The 24,112-nt window shown below is 44.2% G+C and overlaps 1 protein-coding gene across 7 annotated transcripts; it reads left to right on the forward strand.

Annotated features, from left to right (window-relative positions):
• The first annotated feature begins 1,440 nt into the window (after nucleotides 1–1,440).
• Nucleotides 1,441–22,482, forward strand: KLHL42 (kelch like family member 42). 7 transcript variants are annotated; one of them, XR_006409933.3, is made up of 4 exons: nucleotides 1,441–2,848; nucleotides 12,560–12,753; nucleotides 17,211–20,976; nucleotides 21,091–22,482. XR_006409933.3 is itself a non-coding variant. In XM_044385583.3 (3 exons), exons 1-3 carry the CDS (start codon nucleotides 1,977–1,979, stop codon nucleotides 17,660–17,662), a joined length of 1,518 nt encoding a protein of 505 aa, XP_044241518.1. In that variant the 5' UTR covers nucleotides 1,441–1,976; the 3' UTR covers nucleotides 17,663–22,482. The 7 variants fall into 7 exon arrangements, 1 of the variants encoding a protein (XP_044241518.1); XR_006409934.3 differs by having other exon boundaries at nucleotides 17,211–18,782; nucleotides 20,830–22,482; XR_006409935.3 differs by having other exon boundaries at nucleotides 17,211–18,782; nucleotides 20,872–22,482.
• Nucleotides 22,483–24,112: the final 1,630 nt, after the last annotated feature.

The raw sequence follows: 24,112 nt of genomic DNA on the forward strand, positions 1-24,112 counted from the left end.
GGCCAAGTGAAACAAGGCAAAAAGCTAAAAGTTGTTCACAGAATTAAAAAAAAAAAAATAGATCCATCCTTGTCTCCGTCACTTTTTTTAGGGAGGCCAGAATCTGCTAGAATTTTTTTCTATATTTTTAAAATTTTAGTTCCCTATTCATGGTGTTTTATAAAGAAAATGATGGAGGACAACACCTCACTATGAGGCAGCTAAGTTACATGGTGAGAAGCACAAATTAACCAAAATGGTGCCGAAAGGATTTCATGCTTTACCAATAACGACTTTCTTCTCTGGTTTTTAACTCTTTCCCCTTCCTAAGGTAAAATGTTAATTAGCGTTGTAGGAGGTATCTTGTTTCAAAAGGCGGAAATGTAAATATGAAGGTGGCATTTAACAACTTGTCATTCAAGAAGACGGCTGAAGCTTGTAATAATACAAACAAAGCCCAAATACATCTTCTCCCCAAGTTGAGGACTATTATAAAAGAATCTTGGTCCGGGAAAATTTTCAATGGTTTTTTGTAGGATAAGGTGCCTGCTCTCTCCCAATCCTTATCTCTCCATCTACCCAAAGCTAACCTAACAGTATCGCCCTCACCCCCTTCTAAGATTAATTCATATCTCATGAGCGACACGAGGCCCTCATTATTGGGGGTGAGTTTTCTATGCACTTCTTTGCAACGTTCAGTGAGAGAAGACCGGGAAGAAGTGATCCCTCCTTAAGTAGTCCTCAGATGGCCGGGGGGGGGGGGGGGGGGGGGGATGGGCAGGGGAACATAGGGTGGCAAGAAAATCTACCTCCATAGGCCAGTATGACCAAACGCTTCCAGACCTTCTGCCCAAAGGATCACGTTCTGTCATGGCTAGCCCAACCAAATTGAAATAGGAAAAGCAATGGCTGTTAGAAGAGATTTAAAAAGAAGTCACGTGTCCTAACTTAAACTGAGTTGCACTACTGTCTTTCTTTTAATAGCATAAAAAGGATTAACGGGCCCCAGCAGCAAATACAAGCTCCTCTGCTTCCCGACCCTTTTCGTCTGCTGTACCGTGCAACCCAGTGAGCCCTGCAGAACCTGCTGCCGTCTGCCTGGACCTTCTTTCTGCAAGATGGCTCCTACACAATGACCATGGCGAAGAATCAGCTCTAGGTGTCACCTGCGTGTGCAGAGACGGCCCTTGTGCCTCAGCCCCCCGGGGACACTACGCCGGATTGGGTTAGATGGGCGATCTAAGATGTGATGTCATTTTGACTCGCCGGACCCCAGACTCCCCTCATTCCGATTCCCCCCCCCCCCCCCCCCGCCCCACGCCTGTTTCTTCTTTTTTGTCTCTTCCCGCTGGTAAAGCAGCGTGGAAGAAAGAGCGGACTCTGGCTTCCCCTCGCCTCCGGTCCCCCCCCCGCCCCGCCGGCGCATCGCTGCGGACCCCGCAGGCCGCAGAGCCGCGGCGCCTGGCGTGCGGGAGAGGCTGCGGGGACGCGGCCGCAGCCCGGGCACCCGGGCCCACAGCCCTCCAGCCCTCCCCGAAAGCCGGATCCACTCGCAGGTCTGGCGGGCGGCAGGGGTCCTGCGGGCGGAAGTGAGAAGCGAGGCGTGGGAGGAGGCTGCAGGCTGGGGGCTGGGATCCCCTCGGCGGCTGACGCGGCCCAGAGAACCTGAGCGAGGACGGCGGCCGCCTCCCGACGCCCGACGCGCGCCAGCCGGGCCTTTTTTGGCGCTGAGGGAGAGCAGACGGGCAGGGCCGCCGCTTTTGGGGGAGCAAGGCTGAGCCGCCGCCCCCGGACCAGGAGGAGGGGCTGCCTCGGGGGCGCCACTGCGACCCAGATAGGTTGGGCGAACGCGGGAGCGGGCGGCGGCCCGTCGCCTCCCTCCTCCTCCGCGGCGCCATCCCTCGGCGCGCCCAACCCGGAACCCGGCGAGCGCGTGGGGGCGGGGAGGCGAGCGCGCAGAGCTGGCGGGCGCCCCCGCGGCCCCCGGCCCCCCAGCCATGTCGGCCGAGGAGATGGTGCAGATCCGCCTGGAGGACCGCTGCTACCCGGTGAGCAAGAGGAAGCTTATCGAGCAGAGCGACTACTTCCGCGCCCTCTACCGCTCCGGCATGCGCGAGGCCCTGAGCCAGGAGGCCGGCGGCCCCGAGGTGCAGCAGCTGCGCGGCCTCAGCGCCCCGGGCCTGCGCCTAGTGCTGGACTTCATCAACGCCGGCGGGGCCCGCGAAGGCTGGCTCCTGGGCCCGCGGGCGGACAAGGGCGGTGGGGTGGAGGAGGAAGAGGAGATGGACGAGGTGAGCCTGCTGGCGGAGCTGGTGGAAGCGGCCTCCTTCCTTCAGGTCACGTCTCTGCTGCAGCTGCTGCTGTCCCAGGTGCGGCTCACCAACTGCCTGGAGCTGTACCGCCTGGCGCAGGTGTACGGGTTGCCCGACCTGCAGGAGGCCTGCCTGCGCTTCATGGTCGTCCACTTCCACGAGGTGCTGTGCAAGCCCCAGTTCCACCTCCTGGGGGCTCCTCCTCAGGCCCCCGGGGATGTCAGCCTGAAGCAGAGGCTGAGAGAGGCCCGGATGACCGGGACTCCTGTCCTCGTAGCCCTGGGGGATTTCTTGGGGGGACCCCTGGCCCCTCACCCCTACCAAGGGGAGCCCCCGTCCATGCTCAGGTATGAGGAGATGACTGAGCGTTGGTTCCCGCTGGCCAACAACCTTCCTCCCGACCTGGTGAACGTCAGGGGTTACGGGTCCGCCATCCTGGACAACTACCTCTTCATAGTGGGCGGGTATAGGATCACTAGCCAGGAGATCTCGGCTGCGCACTCCTACAACCCCAGCACCAACGAGTGGCTCCAGGTGGCCTCCATGAACCAGAAGAGGTAAGCACCCAGCAGTGCTGCTTCTTTCCCCTTCCCATTCATTCACTCGCTCATTAGTTCATTCCCCTGACGTTGCCGGGGCAGTCACAGGAGGTTGTGCTGAGGTGGGAATGACCTCTTCAGGAGTGGCGCTGGCCTTGACTCTGGCAAAGTTCCCAAAGAACTGAGAACTTGAGAGGAAGAAGTGGCCCGCGCGAGGTCAGCTAGCTGAGTAGTTTCCTTGCGGGTCTTGCGCTTTGAGGCAAATTGCCATTTTCCCGAGGGGGGGGGGTTGTCTGTGGTTTCCTAGAAGGATACTTTAAAAGAAAACTTTTTAAAGTTTGCTTTCATTTTTATCTTTTTTATTTTTTAGGCTCTATTCCTGATTTCAGTGACACACTGGGCAGTGACCTGTAATGCTGTCTTGGGAAGATTTTGTTGTTGTTATTGACTTTGAAGCTTTCCACACTGGGGTGCCCCATTAGAATTGTACATTGGATTGTCTTTCTTATTTTATATCTTCTCGTTTGCATCTCCTTTCCTTCCCAGTTTCATCATTGATCCAAAATTTGAGCCTGGCAGTGGTCACCTACAGAATTAGAACGTTTCAGTCCACCCAACCTTCTCCCTTCCCATCCTCACATCCCTCCCAACATGCCCTTGGGTGACTTGAAGGCAGGAGAAGGAGGGGAGGGAGAGTAGGGAATGGAGCTAGGAAACGAATAGGAAGAGAAAAAAAAAAAAGGAGCAGAGCAAATACAGGGAAAGGTGGTAGGAAAGAAAGGTGGTAGGACTCAAGATGGTCCAGAGCCATTCACACACAAGTGGGGAGAAGAATCAGTGTGACCCAGGAAAGGACAGGAATACCCTTTCTTCTGGTCGACTTGTATCCATCTCACCCCCCACATGGGCCCTACCCTGGAGTGTGGAGCAAGTAATTGGGGGGCTCACCACCAGGCAAAGAAAGTCATAACAGGAATGGGAAGACCATTACACGTACTTACTCGACTTAAGGGTACCCCAGGCCAGGGAGGAACAGTGGCTTTATTTCTACTATAACATAAAATTCATTTTTGGAAAGTGCTCTTTTTTTTTTCTGATGATAAAAATAACACATAATTATTCTAGAAAAGTGGAAAAATGGAAAAGAATCAAGAAACAGAGAGACTATCACTCCTACTCCCTCCCTTACAGAGGCAATACCTTGTGCGGGTTGGCATGTTTTCTTCCAAGCCCTTTGTGGTGTATTATTTATACCACTGAGATGATACCGTATTTAAGATTTTTAAGCAAATTCTAACAGCTTTAATTGAAGTAACAAACGGACATTCAGTGGTGATGGATGGCCCCCAGATTCTGGATGCAAGGGCCCGCAGGTTGTCTGTCACCTCTACACACGTTTCTCCAGCTGTATCAACTGGTGCTCAGTAGCCCCAGTTGGAGGTCCCCCCAACTCCAGCCCCAACTCTAACACAACACCTCACAGAATTATTTTTTTTTCTTTCTCCCCCCCTGCCCTTTTTTAGAGAAGGGGGGAGGGGCAAAGGGAGAGAGAATCTTAAGCAGGCTCCCTGTCCAGCACAGATCGTGGCACAGGGCTCGATCTCATGATGCTGACGTCATGACCTGAGCCTAAATCAAGAGTCAGATGTTTAACCAACTGAGCCACCCAGGTGCTCTGTTTCCTTTCTTGACAAATTCTTGGTAGTCTTTTTTTCTTTTTTCTTTTTCTTTATAGGAATATCCTTTCTGTCCTCTGGGGGGAAAAAAAGGTATTTGAGTAATGCATGAGTACATGCTTAGAAAAATTGCAAATGGCATGAAAAACCACAGAGTAAAAAATGTGTGTCTACTGACATATTTATATATTATACATTTGTAAATATATGTTATAAATGTACATTTATATAAACATGAGTCTGTTAATAATTGTTTGCAGGGGAAAATGTATGTATGCATGTACATGTAGGGGTATGTATGCATCTTATATATATTTTTACCTTAGAGTTGATTAGGCTGTGCTGATTATGGCCATTGATATTTCTACTTGGAGAGTTTTTTCTATATCAACAAATGTAGAGCCATCTCACTCTCATTAAGAGCTATGTAGTATTCCAGCCTATGGCTGTACCATAATGTAATCAGTCATTTCCTTATTCCTGAGCATTTAAATTGCATCTATTTGCCATTATAAACAATACTATAATGGGCGCGCCTGGGTGGCTCAGTTGGTTAAGCATCTGCCTTCGGCTCAGCTCATGATCCCAGAGTCCTGGGATCGAGCCCCACATTGGGCTCCTTGCTCAGCAGGGAGTCACCTTCTCCCTCCCCTTCCTCCTGCTCCTTCTCTCTCACTTGCTCACTCTCTCCTTCTCTCTCAAATAAATAAAATTTAAAAAAAAATGCTATATTGAACATCTTGGCATGTATGTGCCTATCTTACCAGGCATATATCAGTAGTCCTATGTGGCAAATTCCTGGAATCCCTGGGTAGGTGGGCCAAAGTGTATATATGTTTTCAATTTTGGTAGCTCCTCCCAAATTGTGCATCAGAACATTGTTCGAATTACCTCTCCTATCAGCAGTGTCTGAGCTTGCCAGTTCCTATACCCTTGCCAAGACAAGGTATTATCATCATTTTTTATTTTTACCAATCCAGTGGGTAAACACTGGTGTGAATGTTTCTGCTTGGAAGAGAAATTTTTCCTCTTTTTTGTATGTATTTTATAAGTGGCCTTTACCATTGAAAAAGAAAATTGTTTTTTTTTTTTCAGATTCATTTTAGAAATTCTATTTACGTATGTAGAATTAATCTCTTGCCTCTTAGGTAATGTTGCACTGTTTTCTCCCTGCCTTCATGTTATCATAAGACCTCAAAAATGAAATCCCCAAAGTGACCAGGCAGGTGAAGTCACTGAGTAGAGGGGTGGGTTGGAGTGATGATGAACCAGGGAGCTACCACCCCACCCAAGAGGGCCCCTCCTCTCAGCCACAGCTTGTTGGTGCCACCTAGAAATGAGGAATGGCGTTGCCAGACAGCCAGATATCCTGATTTTTTTTTTTTTAAAGATTTTATTTTTATTTATTTGACAGAGATAGAGACAGCCAGCGAGAGAGGGAACAAGCAGGGGGAGTGGGAGAGGAAGAAGCAGGCTCATAGTGGAGGAGCCTGATGTGGGGCTCGATCCCATAACGCCGGGATCACGCCCTGAGCCGAAGGCAGACGCTTTAACCGCTGTGCCACCCAGGCGCCCCAAGATATCCTGATTTTTAAATGCTGGCAACTTACTGCATTGAAAAAACCAACATCAACAATAACAAAACCTTGCAGACTGAACAAATTGTAGGACAACACCGGCATTGTGAGCCTCCAGTTTTGGACGTCAGGTTTATCGTGTATTCTTGTGTGAAGAAATTTAAAATTTTTGTCATGTATATCCTGTTAGCTTTTAATCTTGCACAGGAAAGGCTTCTACAAGTTAAGAATATACAAATATTCATCTGTCTTATAATCTATATTATTTTCATGGTTTTGCCTTTTTACATTTTTATCTGAATGTGTTTGGGATATATTTTTATATAAGGTATAATGTAAGGTTATAGCATGTCTTCTAAGTGTCCTGGTGGCCTCAATCCTCACTGTGATTTGCACAAGCAGTTATCAGACGCTAATTTTCCTGTTTCCATATTTATAGATTGGCCATTCCTTTACCAATAGCACCCTTTTAAATTATTGTAGCTTGGTAAACCTATTTTATTGTCTCGTGGATCAAGACCCATTTTTTCTGTTTTATTTTGATTCTCTTAGCTATTCTTTGTACATTTCCTCCTTCAGATAAACTTTAGAGTCAGTTGTCAAGTCTTGTTGGAATTTTGATTGGCATTAAATTATATTTATCAATTAAGTTGGAGGAAGATTTATAGTTTCATAATACTTTGCAGTTGGAAAAATGGTTTGTTTTCCCGTGTATTTAGGTCTTTTGGTCCTTCAGGAAAGGTTTATTTTATTATCTTTGTATAGTTTGTATATTTTTTTATTGCAGTGATTCTCAGGTATTTTCTAGTTATTGTTTTTTTTTTCTTTTAAACTTTTGTTTGTTTATTTATTTTTAAGTAGGTTCTAGGCCCAGGGTGGGGCTTGAACTCACAACCCTGAGATCAAGAGTCACATACTCCACTGACTGAGACAGCCAAGCACACCTGAGTTATTGTTTTTTTCTCACAGGTATTTTTTTCCCCCACCAAATTTTAAAATTGGATATGATATTGGAATTTGTAACTTTCTTTATCTCTTTCATACTTTGACTCAGATCTGATGTCACGTCAACCGGGAGTCCTTTCTTAAACTCTCAGTTGGGCTAACTATTCAAATTCGGTGCTTCTCTGGCACACTCTCCACCTTGAGTTGACATTTTCTGCTTATGTTTGTTTCTCTCCCTTCCAATCAGGTCCGGCTCAGTGCTTCTCTATACTCCTACTGCTAACATGGTGTCCAGTAGATAATAGATGTTTAAAATGCATCGTTGTTCTGAATTATGGAATATATCGTATATTATTGTAATACAAGTGAATATGATTTTATTTTTTTTAATGTAACTTTATTGTGAATATTTTTATCTTATAATAGTCATTATAGTTATTTAGAATAGCTGAAAAATAATAATAAGTAACATTTAATTGAACATTTACTCTGTACTAGGGACTGTTCTTAACTGCTTTGCATGTATTATCTCACTTAGTCTTCGCTAAGACTATATCAGGGAGGTTCCCATTTTACAGATTCAGACACTGAGGCATAGAAAGTTAAGTAAATTGCTAAGGTGTGTAATAAGTAGAGTAACCAAAATGTAAATACCCATTGAATAGATATAACCATTTAAAGTATTTACAGTTTGGCTTATAGACTGGCAATGACCATCTTCATGTGGATTTTTAAATTTTCTTAAAAATTATTTTCTTCGGAGAAGTGGAGCGCCGGTGCTTGGTGATGCTGTGCTGGCTTTTAAAATCTCATTACGTGTGTTTCAACTTCACCACAGCCTCTATGTCTAGCATCTTTCTAGTCACTGTTGGGTGAACAACAAAGATGACATTGTTCCTGTCCTCAAGGAGTTTATAATTGAGTTTAGATGATGAAACAAGTAAAAATGAAACCTAGAATGGGATCGTTCCTGGAAAATGTGTCTAGCACAGTTTCTAGAAACACCAGAGGAAACTTAGAACCTTGAGGAAAAGCAGATTTTGGCCTCTGTTTACACAGCATTTCACATCTACCTTGAGCCACTGCCTTTGTGATGTACCTGTACTGTGTTACTTTGACAAAGTGGTCAAATACAGAGCAGCCCACATTCCCCAGCGACTGAATAGGGTGGTGACTTCAGAATCTTTTTTTTTTTTTTAAAGATTTTATTTATTTATTTGACAGAGATAGAGACAGCCAGTGAGAGAGGGAACACAAGCAGGGGTAGTGGAAGAGGAAGAAGCAGGCTCATAGCGAAGGAGCCTGATGTGGGGCTCGATCCCATAACACCGGGATCACGCCCTGAGCCGAAGGCAGACGCCTAACTGCTGTGCCACCCAGGCGCCCCGTGACCTCAGAATCTTAAATAATAAGGGACAGGCAGGAACGCTAGGGTTGAGAGATTCTGTAAAGCCCTTTGCACCCTGGAGAAAATGGTGCTCTATGACCAGTAGTGCTCTCTCCCTATCCTCCCCCCCGCCCCACCGCCAAAAAAAAGGAAGAAAGAGATGTTAGTGTTGTGCCCGCACACTTGAGAATGGCAGTATGAGTACATAGCAGTCTTTGAGAGGATGCTTTGAAGTCCAGGGATGCAACAGTGCCCAGTGGTCTGTGTGTGGATTTGATCTCAGGAGTTGTCAGGACGTAACTCTTCACATGTAGAAGCATGTGTGCCCACAAAATTGCTTGCCCTCCTTCCTCACTTTAATTGGTGAAAACGTGCAGAAACTGGCCATTGTTGCAGCAGTCGGTTCATTAATTTCTCCATTTCTAACATCTCTAGTGTCTTTGATTGCCCTGCACTTTTGCTCTGAAATTGTTGTGTATGTGAATACAGCAAAGCCAGGAAAGAGTTGAACAAGTCTGGCAGAGGTGGAATTACAGTCGTCAGCCTTAGCTGTCCCCTTTTTCTCTGAGCCAAAGTTTAGTATTTTAGGGCATTTCTTAAGTCATGGGGCCCTGGAGAGATTTTGTCGTCTCTGGTTAACGTTGCAGTGGAGCCGGAGAACAGTGTGAAGGAAAGAAAACCATGTATCTATCCGTCCCCCCAACTCACTATGATTTTGGCCAATAGTTGCATTGTGTGCTCTGGTTTCTCAGACACCTAATAGGTAGCAACCATGACCACTTCTGTTCCTAACCTCTGCTCTCTCCCCTGCCTGGTCCCCAGGGAAGGTTAATCCACAGGGAAGTGGCAGAAGGTAGGCAGCAGAAGGGGACGGAGGGAACACAAGGACCTGAGTGCTCCACAGATTGTACAAACCTTTTCTGAGTGGTTGAGAAAAGATGTGAGAAAAGATCTTGCCATTTCTCTCTGAGGTTTGCTCTAATGGTAACAAACTGTTCTATGTAGCAAGCTGTAACATGGTTTCCATTTCTTGAGCTCTTACTCTGGGCTGCATGTTGCAGACACTGTTTGAGATGTCACTTCCTATTTCATGCTCACAGCGTCTCTTTGGGTTAAGTATTATTATTGGCTCCATCTGCCCAAAGGGGAAACTGAGGCTCAGTTTAATAAGCTTGCACAGTTGATAGGGCCAGCACTCGAAGCCACTCAGACCTCTGTGTCACCTGCTGCCCTACAGTTGTATACAGCTACTATTAATCTGTGTACCAGTGTTCAGCATGTTTCATGTCACTTAGTTTTTAAGGATTTAATGAGCTCTTTATTTCCTTGAAGCAAAGTAGTAATTAAATCAGCATCTATTTTTTCACTTTTATTTCTTTTACTGTAAGTCAGTCAAGTATGTAGCTACAACACATCATTATGTGGTTTAAAAATTCTTCTTTTTACCCTCCTGAAGGTAGTATGTCAGGGATCAATATTAAGAAAACATTAGAGATGATAATTTTTTAAAAAAAATCAATAGCTTGGATTCATACTTTTCACTGTTCAGGAGGTGAAGAGTGAAAGAGCTATTTTCAGAAAGTAGAAAATGAGGTACTACATGATGAGAATTTATGGATGAGAGAGCACTGTGTATATAATTCCCGAATACATTATAGCCAGATACTGTTGCAGTTAACAAATGAGAAACAGACCCTATCGGAGTCAAGAAATTTAGGTTTATAACATGTAGAAAAGCATTCCCTCTCGTGACCCCTTTCTGCAAGTATTCCTCTTTTCAGCTCTTATTGTGTGTGGTATTGTGTTTTCCCCACTTCAGAGATGGGGACACTGAGGCTTAGATGAACTGTGAATCAGTGACTTGTCCAAGGGCACACAGCTGTTGAAAAGTGGAGCTGAGATTTCCCTGTATAAGCCTAGGCTCATAATCCTTAGCAGTATGCCTCTTCGCTAAGTGGTCTGTTTTGGGGTGGCAATTTCATCTTCAACTCAATATTGAAAAGCTTCTTCTCTTCAAGTGAACTTGAGCATGCTGGGTCTGGAGAGATGGAATTGTTTACTTTTAACTGCCTATTCATTCAGCCCTTACGTGTTTACTTAGGACAAATGATTATGCTGGATGAATATTAAAAACTGTTTTGATCTTACAAAATTTACTATCTGTGTACCTTTGGGGAGCAAAAACAAATTGCGGGCTGGTAAAATTTAGTGCTTATTTGCAAGCTTTATTTCCTTTGGTTCCCCAGATTTGCACACACAGAGAGAGCATCATGTTCAGATTCTAAGGACCATTGGCAGCAGGAAAAGTAAGCACCATGAAGCAGAGACCCCCCAGTAACTGCCACCCCAGCGAAGTCTGTTGGCATGAAATACGAATGGCTGGCTAGGTTTAATGGACAATATGAGGTTCTTGTTGAAGAGTGCCCTGTTCACTCTCTGATTTGAAAAACACAACAAAACTGAGACTCATGTAAATGTACACATTACAGGCACCTTTGAAAACATCTTACTGTTTTCTAGGTGACCATTACCAGCATGTCCTATGTCATAGTGCATCCATGTTGATAGACACCTGTTAGGAGATCACACATGGGTGACTCGTTCCCTGTTTCTTCCTCATCTACCCTCTCACGTGCATGTTTCATCTGTGGCCTCTACCCCCATATTGGTACTTTGAAGACGTTGTATTGGTGGTAGATGTGGCCTCTAAGTTTACCTAGTCTACTTTCTTTATTTCAAACACTGGAAAACTGAGAAATTATAATGATAGTATCTTATCTCAGTGTAGTACTTACTGATAAACTGTTGGCTGTAATTGTCTTGACCATCCTGTGAGGTGTTTTATCCCCACACCAGCGATGGCGAAGTGGGGAGTTTGGGCCCAGGTCAGAGAACCGCTTCAGGTCTTTCTGTTGCATCGTGCTCTGCTCACATTCCTGTCAACTTGAGACTGCTGCACCGATCAGGGAGACTGGCCCAAATGTGTACCCTGTCTGGCCTTCAAGGAGTCCATTAATTTCTGTGCGCTACGTTGAAACAAATTAGTTTTTTCTTTTCAATTCAGAAGTTACGAGACTTTTACCTAGCATCTGAAGCTGATGAGCAGTGTTTAATTGTGTGGTTGAGTATGGGCCTTAAAACCAGTGTATTCTCTTTCTAAAATTATTTTATTTTATTTATTTGAGAGAGACAGAGATAGGGAGAGAGAGCACAAGCAGGAAGGAGGGGGAGAAGCAGACTCCCCGCCGAGCAGGGAGCCCGTCAAGCCTGATTCAAAGGCAGACGCTCAACCGACTGAGCCACCCAGGCGCCCTAAAATTATTTTCTATTATGATAAGTGAGCATTTGTTGATTTAAGTATTTGTTAAGTTAACGCGTAGAAACACCCTAAGAGTGCTGGATCAAAATATGTTTAGTTCCGTACTTATGAAGCCCTATGTTATGTGTTGTGAAACAATATATAAGATGCCCTCATATGGAGTGGGGCGGGGGGGGGGGGGGAACGAGTGATCTGTCTGGTGCACTTGTGGTTAAGGGGTCTCTGAACTACCCTTTAGCAGCCACCCTTAGCATTTGCGTGTCTGTGTGGGAGGTGCTAGTGTGTACCTAACATAGAGCCTACCCACTAGGTAGGAAGAATGGGAAGCATTCTGAGTAGAGAGACAAGGGAGAGAGGTGGTTATGCATTCCTCCCTTAGCACTTGCTCCCACTGCTGAAAGAAATATTAAGCCTACTATATGCAAAATATCTTTGGTTCTTGGCATAAAGCTAAGCAAGACTACTCTTGGTTTTATTTATTATTTATTTATTATTTATCTCCAATTGCTGAAATTTTTTATTTTAAATTTTATTTTAAATTATTTATTTATTATTTATTATTTATTATTTATCTCCAATTGCTAAAATTTGGAAAATGCATCATTCTTGTGAATTCTGGGGTAGGAGTGAAATTTGAGATGCCATTTGGTCATTTCTCTGTCCCGCAGAATGGCACCCAACTTGGAAAGCTAATTTTCTTTAGATATCCAGCACATTCCTCACTCTGTTTTAGCAGTTCATGCCATTGCCTTCTTAATGGTAAAAAAACAAAAAACAAACAAAAAAAAAAACCTGACTCTCTGGGCCTTTGTATCTCTCTTTCAGGTCTAACTTCAAACTTGTGGCCGTTAATTCAAAACTCTATGCCATTGGTGGGCAGGCTGTTTCTAATGTTGAGTGTTACAATCCTGAGCAGGATGCCTGGAATTTTGTGGCACCCTTACCAAATCCTCTGGCCGAGTTCTCTGCGTGTGAGTGTAAGGGAAAAATTTATGTCATTGGAGGATATACTACCAGAGGTAAGTGAAGGGGCAAGTAAGTGATCCTCTCGTATGCGAGCTTCGGCAGCCTGGGGAAGCGCAGGAGGGCGCCGGAGGAAACACTCCGGTGTACATACTGTAAGCTCACACATTATATACTGGATATTTACATAGCTGGAAGGAAGAGAGCTGTGTATTACAGCGGTGGTTTGGACAGAAGGGACTTTTGGTGCCTTTGTGTGAGCATGAAAATTGAATGGGGTAGAGGATGCTGTGAAGAGCGTATGTATTTTCTTTCTGCTCTGGAAATGCAGTCTTGTGGCCAGCTGTCTTGTGACTTGACTGGGTAGCTGCCATCCTTCTCCCAAACACATTTAACACTATGGAATTTAGGGCCAGAACATCCTTGCAGGTCTTTGTTTTCACTTTCTTCCTTCTTGAGCACAAACATATCAGACAGTTTCCAGAAACTCAGCTCGAGGCTGTTGTTCACATATCATAAGAGGATTTTAAGACACATGAATATAAGAGAATTCTCTCCTGACCAGAGGTGGGAGGTGGTAGTGCTAGTTATTAAACTGTACTTTTTTGGGTGGGTATTTGGTATTAATAATTTGGAAATAAGTTTCTCCAGTAGGTTTTATACTGCTGTTCTTGGTAGGAAGCATCTCACATGATAGTGATAAAAAACAGCTTGGTTGTGTTTGAAAAGGCAGTGGTGGGCTACCAGGAAGCGGTGTGTCTTTCCTTTTCTCTCTCTCCCTCACTTGTGTCCAAGTTACCTCTTGGCCAAAGAAATTTATTTCTTCATTTGTTTTATCTGACTGTAAAATGCCCAGAACTTATAGAAAAGGTATAACTGGACTCTTAGGACTTTTAGCCACATTGAAGTAGTAGAGTTACCATTATATCCGACATAGTGAAATAACCTATTTCTCCTTTATGGTACAACATGGGAGGACAGAGCTCCATACAGTAAGTGTGGAGAAAGGATGCTGATACGTAACTTTGTAAAGAGCAAAATCCACATGCTAATAGCGTGTGGGTGCCAAAAAGTCTTCCCCATAGCCGAATGTGTCTTGTTTGGGGGATTTATGTTAGAGGAAGAAGTTAAATGTCAGGTGTTTTATGAGCCTCTGATCTACTGTGTGTGTGTGCAAAGATTCTGAGTAACACTTCTTAGAGTGTCTCTAAACAGTTCCGGGGGGGGTGGGGTGGTGGGGGTGGTGAGTGGTGCTTTAGTTTCCTATGGCTGACTTAACAACCAACCACAACTTGGTGGCCTAAGACAATAGAAATGTGTTCTCTCACATTTTTGGAAGCCAGAAGTCTGAAATCAAGTTGTGGGAGGTCACATCCCCTCTGAAGGCGCTAGGGGATATTCCTTCCCCGTCTCTTCCAGCTTTGGTGGCTCCAGGTGCTCCTTGGCTGGTGGCTGCGTCACTCCAGTCTCTGCCTCCATTTTCACGCACCTTCTCCTCTGAGCATATCCGTGTCTTTCCCGCTTCTGTCTCTTATAAAGACACATTCCTCGTTGCATTTTAGAGCCCACCTGGGTAATCTAGGGTGATCTCATGCCGAGATCCTTAACTTCATGACATCTGCAAAGCCCCGTTTTCCAAATAAGGTCACATTCAAAGGTTTTGGGGTTAGGGGATAGGGATAGACATATGTTTTTGGGGGCCACCGTTGAACTCACTCGAGGTGCTGTATTTATGCATTTAAAGAGAGGAAGTGACCAAGAGGAGTGCATGGGAAGCAGAGAGGTTTTTTTTTTAATGCCCTCAAGTTTTCGTCACTGTGGAGCTATTCCCAGTGTCCCTCCCTAGTGACTTTTCACTGAAGATAAGATAATTGCCAGCTTTTTTTGGTGACAAATAATTGAAAAACAAAAAAAAGAGAGAGACCTAGCAGTCATTTCTTTTTTTTTTTTTTTTTAAGATTTTATTTATTTATTCGACAGAGATAGAGACAGCCAGCGAGAGAGGGAACACAAGCAGGGGGAGCGGGAGAGGAAGAAGCAGGCTCATAGCGGAAGAGCCTGATGTGGGGCTCGATCCCATAACACCGGGATCAAGCCCTGAGCCGAAGGCAGACGCTTAACCGCTGTGCCACCCAGGCGCCCACTAGCAGTCATTTCTTTTACCTTCAACACTGGTGTTTGGGTACAATGGTCAACTTCATGTGCTTAATGAAACCATAGCCCCCAGAGAATTCCTGTGTGTGCATATGTACCTCTGTGTGTGTCTGTGTGCCTCTTCTCCTGGGAAAGTAAATACAGTTATTTACTTTTGAACATTTCTAAGAATTCTGATTCCTTCCTAGATTTTTTAAGACAGAATGCACCGTGTGGACTGACATAATGCACACATATCCTTCGGCTTCTCTTGTGACCAGGATCTGGGAAGCACTGACAGGCAGCACTGTAACCCAAGGAGTACTGTGCTGGTAGATTTCCTAGTTTTTCCATGACCCTGGCTGAGCAAATGTTCTTTAGATTTGACCTGGAAAACCCTTGCTTGTGTGTTTTCTAGTTTCTCAAGCCACTACTCATGTACCTTCTTCACTTGGGCCACCCACGGTGATTCCTGCCCCGGATTCCCCAAGCCAAATACCTGTGATGGGATGGTTGGGTGATGTGGATGGATGGATGTTTGTCTAAGGGTTGAAAATGGGTTGTCTGAGATGAGAGGGCGGGACAGTTCCTTGTACTCTGAAATGCCCCTCCTCTTCTGTGTGGGATCTTCCCAGCACTTCCTAATAGTTGCCTGGATTTAAAATAAGGAGTCATAATTGTCATAAAACAAAATGCAGGGCTCAAAGTTGAGTTCTTGGCTTGCTGGCTTCTTAAGTTAGATTTTAAAATTTAGTAAGTAATAGTTAACACAGTTTTTATAATAGCTGTTTGATTATATTAATTCCATAGCAGGCACTGAGGAAATTAAGAGAAATTCAATAGGAAGCAATAGTAACCACTCAAGGGAAGAAGGGTGATTTGTTAAGGTTCAGAATCACCTCTCAATGAAAAAGCAAAAGATTATTCCACCAACTCAAACCACTTCATCATGGTCTGAGCCCTTGTTGGGTGAGGAGAGAAAACATTTACAGAAGACCTGGGAAGACCTTGAGACCTGGAACTGGGAAATACAGGGAAGCCTCACTAGAATAAGTTCTTTATTTGTGAGCTGGGAAGCCTTACTAAGGAGCACTTATTGATAGATTGGAGCCAAACTCCCTTGGACTGTCTCCAGAATGAGTTTTATCACAATAGCGACAATAAAAAGAAATACAGGGAGGTATTAGTGTGGGCGGAAAAGAGAAGGACAGTTTTCTAAAGCTGTAGTCATTCTGAAATTTCTACAGGCGTGGGGACATGCGCACGCGCAGGGTTCGGTCTCCTTCCTGTTCTTTCTGTGCCCTCTTACGAGGCACTCGACCTGGTACCAGAGGTGGCGATGGAGCTCCTTTGTCCTTGCTAGCTGGGGCTGGGTCCTTCTGTGTCAGGAGGAAGTGTGGTACCCTTTGGTTCCACGTCTGTTCCCAAGCTGACTTGTCTCCTACACTGATGGATTTTGTTGTTTGTTTAAACAACAACAACAAACAGAAAGTTCATTCTTTCTGATAACTCAGAGCATTTTTTCTTCTGCTGAGGCTAAAATATTCCACTTATTCTTTCCTAGAGGAGAAGAGGATAAAAAAGAACAATTAAAAAAGGAAAAATGGAACTAGATATTTTTAAATTTCACAAGCGTTTTTCAAAAACAAAGTAGGCAATATTTTTCCTTAAAGCAGCTATGAATTCAAGATAATTTTAGAGTAGCCTTTGATCTACTTTCTATTTTATCCACCCAAGAACGAGTCATCTCTTGGGAAGCAGGCATGGCGAGAGGAAGGGCCTTTGTGAGTTACAGGCTGTTACAGTTGGGACTTCGAATTGCCAAGTGATTCTATGGCTTGAAGGCCACACGTGAGACTTCCTGGGGTTTCTCCTGACTTGCAATTGTGTGTTATTTTCTTCAGACTAACCCCTAAAGATCTTGCTTGGCTCACTTGTCTTGTTTAGTAGAGTCGGTTGTCAAGAGTAGATCCCCTTGGAGCTCTGCCTGTCATCTGTATTAAGAAGTCAGTAATTCTGTAGATATTGAGGAGAGTTCCAAGGCTCTGATTCTTTTTCCATTGGACTGGTGGTTCTAAAAGGCTTAGGGGTACCAGGGAGGAGGAAAGGGATGCTCCAGTCCCAGCTGGCCGTGGCCTGGCCCTCTTGATTCCGAGAGCCTCCCAGGGAGGGGACATGCCTGATGCGGGTAAGGGGGATGATTCTGAACAGATCTCCTCCCAGCCATTTGGAGAACTGTTGTCCCGACCTCTGCTTCTCTGCAATAGTTTTGCCTCTCTGTGACCAGAAGATTCAGCTGGGGGCAGTGTTTATCACAGCATAGGCAGGCAGTGGTGTTCCTTGTGGCTGTGTCCTCATTTGGCTTCTTTCTTCCTTTCAGACCGCAACATGAACATTTTGCAGTACTGCCCCTCGGCCGACATCTGGACCCTCTTTGAAACCTGTGATGTCCACATTCGCAAGCAGCAGATGGTGTCTGTTGAGGAGACCATTTACATCGTGGGCGGCTGTCTGCATGAACTGGGGCCCAACCGGAGGAGCAGCCAGAGCGAGGACATGCTCACCGTGCAGTCCTATAACACGGTCACGCGGCAGTGGCTCTACCTCAAGGAGAACACGTCCAAATCGGGTCTTAACTTGACATGCGCGCTTCACAACGATGGCATCTACATCATGAGCAGAGACGTGACCCTGTCCACCAGCCTGGAGCATCGAGTTTTCCTCAAGTACAACATCTTTTCAGATAGTTGGGAAGCTTTCAGGCGTTTCCCGGCCTTTGGACACAACTTGCTGGTTTCCTCTCTTTACCTGCCCAGTAAAGCAGAAACATGACTGAACTGCCTTGGGATTTAAAGGAAACCTGGTTCAAGACAGAAAGAGAAAAAAAAAATGTAGTGTCCCATTTCCAGGGAGGCCGATTTCTAAAGCGAAAACGTGGGTTAAAGTAGGGCACATGTACAATAGCTGTAAATAAGCTTCTCAAACTAATTACTTGAAAACTTGTGGAGAAAAGAGACCAACTTCATTATTTTTTTAATTATTGATTTTTAAATGGTGGGAGCAAATCCATGATCGTATTTTCATCCAAATATGGTACCCTTGGGCCAGTGACTGAAACTGATCGTCAAAAAGAAGATTCGTTGTGCCTGCTTTAGTAAAGGGCCAAAGTCAATAATTGACGTGAATGGTAAAGATCATTTTAAAATAGTTTTATTTAGGTCACTTGAAATATCATTAATACCTTAAGTGAGAGATTTTTGTTGTTGTTGTTATTCATTTACTTGATACATTTATAGTGACACTGTCATTCACCCTTTTCTCCCCCATTCATACACACATATACTTCCAGTGGTTTAAAAAGAAGGTTTTATATTTTATTTGCACACTACTTTCCAGGAAACTTACAATGATGGAGCCCTACAGTGAGTCCTTGCAAACATCCAGTCCTCCCAAAACCTTTCTTAAAAATGTTCTCAGCTATTTTTCCAAACTTTTTTGCAATTCTGTGGACTGACTAGATAGACAGATGTAACCTCATTTCAGTTAGGTGGCAGATTGCAAATATATGTGGTCAGATAAGTTGCATGGCTAGGCATTCTGTATTGTTTAAAAGAGAGGATATATTGTTTAGAAGGATGGATATATATATATTTTTCTGAAATCAAGTCTTAAATTTAATGGAAGGGGAAGACCAAATAAGAAAAAAACAAAAAACAAAAAACTGCCTTTAAGAATTACTTTTAGTGAATGTATTTGACTTAGTTCTGTTTTTAAGGTAAAAAAGATAACTTTATCATGTTTAGATCAGGCATCTTTCTAGTTTAATTGTAGCCTTTTAATTCATGCTTTGCTTTTATGAGGTAGGGTGAGGATAGCTGTGGAGCTTTGGTGCTGGAGAGGGAAGAAGCTCTTGTAGAAGAGGAATGGCCTGTGGTGGTATCTCTGAAATTCGGTAAGGTGCTCTGCTTGCCTTGGTCGTTGAATCAGATGGAACCCAGCTCCAGCAGTTGTCAGTAGTCTGTTAGCAAGAATAGAAGGCTTCTGCCGATCATAGGTCCATCCCTTTAAAAACGTATACTTACGGAAATGTTTTTCTTTTTGAACTTCTCTGATCTTTTGTAATGGAATCAGTGAAGCTGGGAGCTGGAGTCCATCCTTCTGCTCTAACATTCCAGTTACAGTGTGCCTCACTTTAAGAACGTCCCGCAGAAAACCAAAAACGACCGTGGCAAGTCCGTGTGTCCCACAGACATTACCCAGTGCCTCCTGCAGGCATTCGCCGCACAGACGTGGTGCAGAGGGTTGAACGCTTCGGCAGAGTTCCCCAGGTTCTCACAAGAGTCACTACAGGGTTTCTTGATGACCATGGCCTGCGAGTAGAGTAAAAATCAGGGTGTGGTTGTAAAAGTTCTATTTGCACAACTTTTCAGGAATACTTCTATTAATTAAATTGAGGCAAGCCTTTATTGTGGACCTGGAGACAGCTCTTGGTTCTTGTCACCAAATAATCATATCAGTACTCTAGCTACACTACTTAAGGGTTTCTAAGCCATACCCATTTATTCTCAAATACTTAGCCTTTTTTTCCCCTTAAACTCTGAACTGAAATCTTATTGGGGATGGTACTTTAATAATAGATTTATATTAATTTATATTCATTATGGAATTGAATTTCCAGTGACCTATAATTTCATTGCGTATATTTAAAATCTAATTTATTTTAAATAGTGTTAACTTTTGTTGCTACAGATCTTAACTTTTTTAAAGCTTAACTTTGTATATTCAGAAGATTCTAGCCAGTTGAATTAGTTCTGGACAATTAGACCTTAGCCTGTAAATAAACACATCATATAAAATGTAATATTATTGCTGCCAACCAGTTCTCTTCCTGATTACATTCTTTGGGTCTGTTTTCCTTATGCCAACAATTAGATCCTTGGACCAAGTGAAGGCTCACTCTGATCCACAAAGCTTTTTTTACAAACCAGGTTTGATGTGTGTGTATATGTGCATATTTGTGTGTGTGCGTGCACGTGTGTCCTGGTATATTATAGCTCTAAGATACACAGACTTCTAACAAAGTTTTTGCTTCTCTGGTCTGCTAGCAGTACTTGGGCAAGGCAGAATGTGCAATAGGAACAGATCTGTGGATTTGGTCATCATCCTTCCTGCTGTGCACATCAGCTATGTTGGCATTTTGAGGATAATTTTAATTTAGCTCTGTTCTCACGTTGGTGCCAATGTTGTAGTGAAGACTCTACCTATGATGAGGGAATGTTGTTTTGAAAATCCCTGTCATCCCCCAGGACTTAGCTTTTTTTTTTTAATTGTTTATTTTAATTCCAGTATAGTTAACATACAGTGTTATATTAGTTTCAGGTGTACAATATAGTACTCTTTGATAATATCCCTCTGTTTTCTTCCTTTCTCTAAATGCTTCATCCTTCTTTTCTGACATGCTTCTGAGGGGTACCCGCCTTCCACTGTGGAGAGGGGGGCTAGGGGGAGGATCCCTGCTAGCGGGAGCCACTCTGCCAGACGCAACCTGTTTTACCAAGAATGGTCTGAGTGGCAGAGTGAGTCCTGAGTGTGGATTGGTAGAGGGGGTTGGTTCTCCCTGTCATTCTTTCTGGCTTTCTTCTTAACATCCTTGGTTTCAGAGGCCTCTCCCCTTAGCATCCTTGCCAGTTTTTCTGATGAAATTGTAGGAGTTGATTATTTCAACAGTGTGGGTTAAGTCATAACAATGAAGTACTGAGAAGGTTATGGATTCTATTAAGAAACAAATAGATTAAGATTAAGCATGAATACCAAAGAGAATTGAACTTGGCCATGTTTTTTTGAACCAAAATCCCAAGTAATTCCTAATGCCTTAGATGTCAATTAAAGTTGTACTGAGATGGACGAATCTCTTTTTCTCCAAAGGGAATTAGAAGTAAATGCTTGTTTTCTTTCACTAAAGAATTTCTTAATGAGCATTGTGGATGCCATGTTTTCAGATTTCCAGGTAAAGTCATGACCCTACCTGTTTGGCCACACAGGTAAATGGAGTGGAAAGGCCTTGGCCTTGATCAACCAGCATCTAATGAGCAGTGGCTTAATGCAGAGCACTCGTGAGGCAGCATAGTGACAGAAAGGGAGTATGGGTGAGTTGTCGGATGCCTTTTTCTTAGACCAGGGATGGGGAATATATAACATCTGTGCCACCATTCTCTGATGGTGGCATCATGAATGAGTAGCACTCCTTTCCTCTGTGCCAGGAATTGGTCTCACAGTCCATGTCATCAGTGCTGCCAGGCATCCATTGCCCATCCATCAGAGTGAGATGAATGAAGTCTATTTCCCATCCTGCCTTAGACAGAGGAGTGAATGAATTAGGTGAGTAGATACCACCCAGAATGGCTTTGAAAGCACTGAGCTGATTCAGCTCCGTTCCCTGGTTCCCAGAAATACTTACTGAAAGTCTGTTGTGCGCAGGATAATATTAAGAACTAGGGGTATAGATGTAAATGAGCCGTGTCCCCTGATCTGGAAGAGATTATAGCCTTGTGAAAATGTTTGTCATAATCATTGTAACCCATGTCTTCAAAGATGGCCAACTTTGTCAGGCATACTGCGGCTCTCTGGCCTGGCCGCCTCTCAGTCCTGACCCAATCTGTCCACTGCTTCATGATCCACTGACAGTTCTAATGAACCAGCTTTTCTCTAAATTTGAACATCACAACCTATGTTTCTGTTTTAGTGGTATGCTTCTTTTCTCACTACTTTTCATAGTCTTCTCTGTACTTCATCTTTCAAAAAAAAAAAAAAATGATATGTGATCTGTTGAAGATAATTATTAGGCACCACCGCCAGTTTGGCTAAGGGCTCAGCAGCCTGATCCCATGAAGAGGGGGAGCAAAGTCAGGGAAGTGAGTATTGGGAGAGAGGCGAGCTGTTCACGTGTGTGTTTGTACTTATGCCTTTAAAACACTTCCATAGAAAGCATTACTAATGGTCATTAAGACACTAGTCCTGACGGAAAGTCAGTTGACGTTGCCTGTGTGATCACTATCAAAGGGTGGTTTTCTGTCCTTATGTAAGAATGTTTGCTGTTTTTCATTTTCATGTGTTAATTTAGGAACATGGTATAAATTACACACCGATTGACATAATGCTAACCTCTGCACTTGACATAACCAGTTTTATCCATTCCTACAGGACACATTAAATGTAAGAGGGTTAATTTTGAGGAGCAAAAGGCCGCTGGATGACTTTGGTAGAGTTGGCTGGTGCTTTCTCAAATGGATGTCATAGTTTATTACTAGTAAAGAAAAGGAAAATGTAATTTGCATTATTGTGTCATTTTTCTAAGAAAAATCCTGATAGGGGTTCTGTAGATGTCTCTACAATGTTTTCGTATCTAGTGGTCATTTTAGGAAAATTGATAATCTGTAGAATGAACAGTTATGTTTTGTTATGACTGACACTTTGTTAAAAGGGTTGTATTGTGTCTTCAAGTGTGGCTTAAAATGTAAACGTTCTGATATGATTCATTCAAATACAATGATGCCTATGATGCACTCACTCAAATAGCATTTGTTCTGTGTTTATAACTAGAACCACAGAAGAAAATCTCTTCGAATAAAATAGTTCAAAATCTTAACAATCCACATTGTTGTCCGTTAGGTACGGTGTACCAACTGTGTGGTCGGGGCTGTGCCAGAGCAGAGAGGACCCAGGTCTCTCAGGTGGGGGCTCCTGACTCACAGGGAAGGCTGGACCAACACATAGGAACCACCTAGAGAGGTGGTAGTCCTGTTGGAAGATGGGCTGAATGGGGTAGCAGAGGTTGCCAGAGCCTTTAGTGTTTGGAGAAGAGGAATCTGGGAGGAGGATCTCTGAATCCTTAGAACTCTGAAGTCTCAATCCCGCCATTCGGCAATGACAGCCCACCACCATCTGTTCTGCCCTATTTTCTAATCTTTCCCACTGTTTCCTTGAAGCACTCCCCACTCTAGGAAAACTGAAACAACCCCTTGCCTTTTTTTTTTTTTTTTAAGAATTTATTTATTAGAGAGAGTGGGGGAGGGGGTGGAGAGGGACAGAGGAGAGAGAATCCCAAGCAGACTCTCCACTGAGCGCAGAGCCCAGTGTGGGGCTCGATCTCACGACCCTGAGATCACAACCTGAGCCGAACCCGAGAGAAAGAGGCTTAAACAACTGTGCCACCCACATGCCTCACAACTCCTTGCTTTTGAGGCTGGGCGTGGTGGTGGGAGGTAGCATCACAAAATGGGGTTCAGTGACTAGATGACGTCCCATGGATGTCCATTCTCTTCCATCCTTTGCCCCACATGCAGGAACCCACCTGCCCACACATGCCCTCCTTATACGTACAATTTTAAGAATGATCCAACTTAAAATACCACTGCTACCTCATAAGAAACCTGACATACCCACCTTTACACCAAGGGAAACAGTCAAAAATCAGATCCAGCCACTGCATCCAAAGGTGACGTCACAGCTTACTGCAACCCAAGTCCAGGGTTGTCAGGGGATGTCCATCCCGAACCCCATGGGTGACCACTCGGTTCTGACAATCTATCATGAATAATTCAAATTATTTCCTACCTACCCAAGACACGCCAAAACAACCAACCCAAACTGAGCTCCCACTCTGTGTAAGGAGCTCTAAGCATTTTTAAAATTGAACTTATTTAATCCTCACAACAATCCCATGTGGTAAATACAAATAGCACCCACGTTACAATCGGGAAACCTGAGGCACTGCAGGTCACACATTGCTATTCGGGAAAAGGGAGAAGGAACAACCGTCGTCACTGGTCTAAACTGTATACTTCTTCCTGCAGGTAAGGGCTAGCAAGGGCTCCCTGCTCCAGAGGAGGAGTGGGTTCCTGGTCAGCTAATCTGGGAAGCCCTGCTTCTGCCTTTGCAGCAGGACGTTGCATGGCCCTGTCTGGGTGCTGTGCCCATGCGATAGCCCTCTTCCTATTGGAATGGTTAGTGGAAGCGGCTGGTGTGTGGAGAGAACCTGAGAATTTAGGTAGAGGCTGGGGATCCTCTGTTCACAGGCCATTAACATTTCCTTGGTGATAAAACCCCTTCAGGAACCCAGTTAGAGCTTGGCAACTCCATGGGCTAAAGGCCCAGATCTAGTAGACCCTGGTTTTTCAAACTTGAAGCCCGTCTCTGTGATATCTGTCTCCCTGACCATACTCTTTACCCTTAGCTTAATGGCTCCAAACTCTTCCTCAGCTTTGGGAAAACCTACGACAATAG

This window comes from Ursus arctos, unplaced genomic scaffold (genome assembly GCF_023065955.2).
Source record: "Ursus arctos isolate Adak ecotype North America unplaced genomic scaffold, UrsArc2.0 scaffold_26, whole genome shotgun sequence".
NCBI classification, from domain to species: domain Eukaryota; kingdom Metazoa; phylum Chordata; class Mammalia; order Carnivora; family Ursidae; genus Ursus; species Ursus arctos.

Excerpts from the sequence above, each read along its gene's own strand:
- KLHL42 (XM_044385583.3), top strand. The coding sequence starts at position 1,977 with ATGTCGGCCGAGGAGATGGTGCAGATCCGCCTGGAGGACCGCTGCTAC. Across the intron at positions 2,849-12,559 it reads GCCTCCATGAACCAGAAGAG|GTCTAACTTCAAACTTGTGG; the intron begins GTAAGCACCCAG and ends TCTCTCTTTCAG. Across the intron at positions 12,754-17,210 it reads TGGAGGATATACTACCAGAG|ACCGCAACATGAACATTTTG; the intron begins GTAAGTGAAGGG and ends TCTTCCTTTCAG.